The 6,676-nt window shown below is 43.6% G+C and overlaps 1 protein-coding gene across 1 annotated transcript; it reads right to left on the reverse strand.

Annotated features, from left to right (window-relative positions):
- Positions 1–482: 482 nt before the first annotated feature.
- Positions 483–1,240, reverse strand: LOC121761814. The gene is made up of 2 exons (XM_042157486.1): positions 1,066–1,240; positions 483–882 (listed from the first exon to the last, which is right to left on the reverse strand). The coding sequence occupies exons 1-2, from the start codon at positions 1,231–1,233 to the stop codon at positions 646–648; spliced, it is 405 nt and encodes a 134-aa protein (XP_042013420.1). The 5' UTR covers positions 1,234–1,240; the 3' UTR covers positions 483–645.
- Between the last annotated feature and the right edge of the window lie 5,436 nt (positions 1,241–6,676).

The following is a 6,676-nucleotide window of genomic DNA, read 5'->3' on the forward strand; positions in this document are numbered from 1 at the left end:
GACGACATATGAGTACAAAGGTTCATCTTAGAGACTCAGATCCATCCGCGTGCTGACGAACCTGGGGTTCTTCACGCCTCACTTTCTTTGGCCGACCACGTTGTCGCTTCGTCCTCGGGGGTGCCAGTTCAAATCCAACTGCAGAGGTCTTCGGCCAATTATCCATCCCATTGATTGGATAGAGGACATTCTCGTACAGAATCGTCATTGTCGACATCAAATAATAGCGGGACACATAGGCTGCTACATCATTCCCAAGCTTGTTGATAGTAGCGATGGCGTGAGTGCAGGGGATCCCAGTAACCTGCCATAATCTGCATGAGCAAGTAAAGTCCCGCATGTTCACTACGTACTGGCCTGACGGTCCCGAAACTTGGTACGAATCCTCTCCGTTCCAAGTTGGTCTCCAAGAAGAAGCCGGCACGAACAACTTATCCACTATTTCTTTGATAATGGGGGGCAGTGGGTGCTCGTATGTCTTGATCCACTGGCCTCTAATCTGTATCCTCTCCATCTGACTTGTCCGGATCTCCTCCATCATGGTTATAATGGTCAGCTCGCGAGCAATTACTATCTTCGAATTAAATGTCTCGCATATATTGTTGAGGATAACATCGCAACAAACATGCGGAGAGAAATAAGCCTTCACCCATTTTTCTTTAGGCGCAACCCCGAGTAGGTACTGATGTGCTTGGGGATATATAACCCGCAGTGCATCCATCCGCTGAACATACTGTACGTGTGTTGTACTTGACGAAGCTCCCACAACATCTCCTTAAAATTCTCCCCGATGAATCGCTTCTTGAAGTTGTTGTAGATGTGCTGCACACAGAAGCGATGCTCACTCTGTGGGAAATCCTCCAGGATGGCTTTTGCAAGACCCTGCCAAATTCATGTAACACAACACATCCAGTAGTACATGTATTATAAGCCCCAACACATACTAGAAAGTCTATAATCACACTAGAACTACTACGCTTATAGGCAAAATCACAACTGAAGTAGTATTCTTTAAATAATCACAATTACAGTATACACGTTTTACTGAAATCACATTTCACGTACCTTTTGCTGATCAGACATGAAGACAAATCGTGGGGCATTCTCCTGTAATTGGATGTCCTCTGCCAGATAGCCGAGGAACCATTTCCACTGCTCATAGCTCTCAGCCTCAGTCACCGCCCACGCGATAGGCCACCAGTCGTTGTTTGGATCAATTCCCATGGCCGTCATGAGTTGGCCTCTGTACATTCCTCGCAAGAAACAGGCATTCAAGAAGATAATCGGTCGGCAAAAATGCATCCAACCCTTTTTCAACGGTCCGAGGCAAGTATAAAACCGCAAGAATCTCGTACCCACAGCCGCAGGATCTCTAAAGTTCTCATAGTGTATATGCACACTAGAGTCCGCGTGTGTCCGCTCCAATTCAGCTTTGTAGTCAAACGGCCTGTGATATTGGAGTCCCGCCTTGCCAAAAATTCCTTCTAAGGCAATGTCTCTTGCGCGGTACGCCTTCATCCTGCCAACTTTGAGCCCGAATTCCTCATCCACACACTGCCGTATAGCCGCCAATGAGATGTGGGGATTCGCTTTGATTTTCTCCATGTAACGCTCAGCTAGCCACTGGGACGTAAGCCATCTCTGATCCAATACCTGGGAGGATGTGTGAGCATGATCTCTGTGCATATTCACTACCACAAAATCGGTATTATTGTGGCTTTCAATCTTCCTTGCATAAACATACCATTCACAAGACTTTCCTTTACAAATGGCACGAAGTCTCTTGCTATCATTCTTGGATACATCGATACAACGTCTGCTCATTATCGCGTACTGGCGAATGATCTTATAGAAGAAATCTCTATCCTTAAAAAATTCACCGGGCTTCCACTTTGGCAGCTCATTTGTCAGCTTGAAGGGGGTGTATTTGATACCCTTCATACGCAAGCCTTCCAAATCCTCAAGATCTTGGAGATCTTGGAGATCTTGTAGCTCATCAACTGTATCTTGCTCGCACAGAGGTTTGTATCTGTCGAGTTCCATTTATCAACAACAAGGGGGAACCTGCGTTTTTTCTTGGAGCTTCCACTGCTTTCATCTGTCTCCTGTCCAGGCCCGTGTGCATCTGTCTCTGGCTGCGCACCCCCTTGTTGTCCCGCTTCCTGTTCCGAGTGTTGTTGCCGATACAACAACTCGTAATATGAGGTAAACATTTGTTCATCACGACACATGTAGGCCAACGAGATAAAATGGCCGACCTCATCACCACTGCCATCATCTTCAGTACTTCTCTCGTTATGAAGATGACATCCATCAGGAACATAATCGAACAACGTACAATAAACATCTTCCGCCACCTGATGGGGTACATCTTCTACCACTGGTATGGGTTGTTCACATGCGGCTGCAGCTGGAGCTGACTCATGCACTTGGGTGTCAGCTTCGGACATGAATAATTCATGGGTAATATCCTCAATGATCGGAAAGATATCATTGTCAACCCGAATGTCCGGCTGTGACTGAATCCCACCGTCCATTGCCGATCGGTAAACGTCTTCATCTGCTGATGCTCCTGCCCTTTCCGGATCTGGTTGGTGAACTAATCCTTCCGGCTTAGATGCAGGTTCATTCACACTTGGACCAATCGGAATGGAATGGTCCACAGATGAAGGTCTAGCGACATCCTGCAATACACAAATGAGAAACACAAAATCACAGATGGACTACATCACAAATGAGACGAACCAAATGTACACATATGATATACACAAAATGTATACAAAATCACAAATGCGGTACTAAATCAATTGTGTAAATCACAACTCATTACCTCTCGTAGACGCCACCTTGAGGAAATCCGTCAGATGTGTATCCTCAACAATGGGCAACAACGGGCCGCCGATTGAAACCCCCGCGCACGCATTACTGTACTTTGGATCGCAATAATAGAACTCACATATCATCTTCCTATCGTACTTCAACTTTAACACCATGCTCGATAGGTCTATGGGCGGGAAATTGTTTATATTGCAGAAGTCGAAGTATGTCAACTTCCCACCAACATACTTGTTGTCATCGTTGGTATTGAAGAATGAACCGCCATGATGGAAAGCAACTGAAAACTTTCTAAGCGCATCCCTTGTTAAGGATAACAATAATCGGACCGTTAACAATCAACCAAAACAGTAAACAGAATTCACAACAAAAAATCAAACTCTGGCGCCCTAATTCACCAAATGAGGATTAAAAATCAATTTCTGGAGAAACAAAAATATATTCACAGTTTAAATAAATTCCGTAAACCCTAAATCACAAACCGAGGGTTATAACTTATTGTATTCATCTTATGGGACGAAAAAAATCAAGATCAGGATCGCGGATATCCTAGGTTTCTTCTTCCACATCTATGACCACCGGTGCATGTCTCGGTGGTGGTCGCCAGTGTGGTGGCGATGGCGGGGGTGTGGGTTCCCTGTTACGGCGAGATGATTTCCGGGACGACGAACCGCCTGATGATCCGGCGCGCTTCCGTTTAGGCGCCATTCGTGCAAAATAGTTTTTTCACAGAGGGGGCAGAGAGAGAGATTAGATTGAAGAGTGAGCACAATGTTTTGCAATTTTTTGGCGGAATGGGAGAGATAATTCCTTTTTTGCAAAACTTTTAGGTGGGGTGGGAGTGAAGGCCGAAACTAAGGCTTGTGAAATTTTTGAAAATTATTTCATAAATCACACCTAGAGTCCTGAGTACGTGGCGTGTGCGTGTGGTCCATCACGTTACCATCATGACTTGATGGCTGACACCCGCACATCAAATCACGCCAGAGTATGGTGGCCGCCACTGCAGGTCAGATGTGGTCTGACCATAATGCCCTTTTAGGGCTGAAGGGTATTTTCGGACAAAAATACCTTATATGTGATTATGTTAAACGCCAGAGACCTGTGGCGATATAACGTCAGAGACCTGGAGTGAAACAAATACAAAGGTCAGGGTCGTTTTATGTAGTTCACTCTTTTTATAAATAAAAAAGTGAACATTTTTTATCATCAAACTTTGTCAATGTATCAATTTTGGGTCATAACATTTGAAAATATTTTCTGAGGTCCATTAACATTGATGTAATATCGTTTGAGCTATTTATTTCACTATTTCAAAAAAAATTGACAAAATATAAATTAAATACACTGAAATACCCTTCATGGAATTGAGGGTATTTTCATCTAAAAAAGTTTGAAACAGTGAAAAAATACCTCAAACAATATTACATCGAAGTAAATGGACCGCAAAAGATATTTTCAAATGTTACGCACCAAAATCGATATCTTGGCAAAGTTCACGGACCAAAAAAAATGTTACTTCTAAATAAAAAATATAACCAAATAATCTCATTTCTAAAATTAGAAAGTTTCGCTCTCGTACTTTACCGAATTTTTCTCTCATTTTCCATATTTTACTTACTTTTTCTCCATATCTTTTACTTTACCTACTTTTTCTCTTTTTTTCTCTTTATTTTATCAATTTTTCATAAAATTTCATTTCAAACTTCAGTTTATTATTTTAGTATATTTAAAAAATATATTTTGCATATAGTATTTGTATTACTCCTATTACAAATTTTATTTTATTTTGCATACATTATTATACTTCCATTTACATGTTACAAAAAAGTGTTGTAAAATGAATAATGGGAATATTATAACAATGAAGAACGCCCATTAACTAAAGTGGAGTAACATATAAGGGTAATAAAAATCTAAAAATAGCTAAAGAAATCAAATGTGACAGTCGTTTTTTTTGTCACAGCACCATACTGTAATTATTTTCCACTACAGCGGATCCGTTCCAGAAGAAAAATGGGCATTTCAAATGAACCCCCTTTTAAAACTAACAGCATCCACAGTGGTGCGGATGTCCCGGCGGACATCTCCGCGTACATCCCAAAAACACCTCATAACACGTCATAAGGACTTCTCACTGCACAGTGGCGAACATCCCCAAGGACATCCCGATGGACTTCCCATAATAATAAAAATTCACAAATTCACCAAATTAAATAATTTAAGGAATTAAACAATTTACGGAATTAAAATTTCGCCACGATTACGGAATAAAAATTTCATTAAATAAAAAAAAAGAAAGGCACATTTCAATAAAAAAAACTACAAAAAGTACACTTCAATAAATACAAATTCCATCAACGACGACCCCTCCGCTGTCATACTTCTTCAATTATATCGTTCTGGAGTCGAATATGGACTTATTTTTTGCGCATGTCGGCAAATGCACGGACTCGCTCGACCTCGTCATGGGGTATACCCATACGTATATTGCCGGTGGCCAAGCTGTGGCTTGGACCCGCAGCATCAGCATGATCATTGGCTCAATCCGTCAGTGCTGGACCTTCATCTTCGACAATCATGTTATGCAAGATAATACATGTGTACATCATATCGGCGATGCTGTCAGCATACCACAGCCGTGATGGACACTTCACTGCCGTCCATCGAGCCTGAAGCGCATCAAAAGTCAGCTCCACATCCTTGCGCGCTGCCTCTTGATGACCCGCAAAATATACCTTATTTTCTTCTGTTAGGCATCTGATCGTCTTCACAAAGACGGGCCACATAGGGTATATCCCATCAGCCAAATAATAGCCCATGTTGTGTTGGTTGCCGTTGGCGACGAAATTTACGGAAGGACCGACGCCCATGCACTGATCGTTGAAAAGGGGCGACGACTGGAGGACGTTGATGTCGTTGTTCGACCCGGCTACTCCAAAATAGGCATGCCAAATCCACAGCCGGTAGTCAGCTACCGCTTCAAGGATCATCGTGGGATTCTTGCCCTTGAAACCCGTAGTGTACACCCATTTCCAGGCAGCGGGGCAGTTCTTCCTCTCCCAATGCATACAATCTATGTTGCCTAGCATCCTCGGAAACCCGTGCTGAGTCCCGTGCATATCCAGCAGAGGCTGAAAATCTTCGGGGGGTAGGCTTCCGAAGATACCTATCCCTGAATATCTCCCTAACGCACTGAAAAAATACTTTAGGCAATCGCGGGCAGTCGTCTCGCCGATGTGGAGGTACTCATCGAACGTGTCAGTCGCGCCTCCGTATGCCAGCTCTCTGATTGCGGTCGTGCACTTCTGAATCGGAGTGTGGCCGGGTTTACCAGCCGCATCCTCCTGCACCCTGAAATACCATTATCGACGCTCTAAAGCGCCCACGATACGCAGAAAGAGCGGACGATGCATCCTAAAACGTCGCCGGAACATGTTCTCCCCAAATCGTGGCTCCGGAGCGAAGTAATCCTCGTACAACGGACGGTGTGCAGCGAGGTGGTCCCGGGGTACTATATATCGACGATGGATGGGTCGAGGTGCCGTCGGCGCCAAGGCCGCCTGTATCTCCCTCTTCGCTGCCTCTCGCACACGTGCATGAATTCGTCTCATTATGTCATCATACCCCCCACCACTACCACCCACACCGCTACCGCCCGCACCAAAGCCACTACCACTACAACTATCAGTCATTCTGGATATATAAAAGAAACGTAGAGAAAGAGATACTCGTTAATATAAGTGGTGAGAATGAAATGAAGTTTAACGAGCCGTATTTATAGAATTTTTGAAAAAAAAATATAAAATAATTGGGACGTCCACGCGGACGTCCGTGGGGT

The sequence above is a fragment of the Salvia splendens genome, chromosome 13 (genome assembly GCF_004379255.2).
Source record: "Salvia splendens isolate huo1 chromosome 13, SspV2, whole genome shotgun sequence".
Classification (NCBI taxonomy): domain Eukaryota; kingdom Viridiplantae; phylum Streptophyta; class Magnoliopsida; order Lamiales; family Lamiaceae; genus Salvia; species Salvia splendens.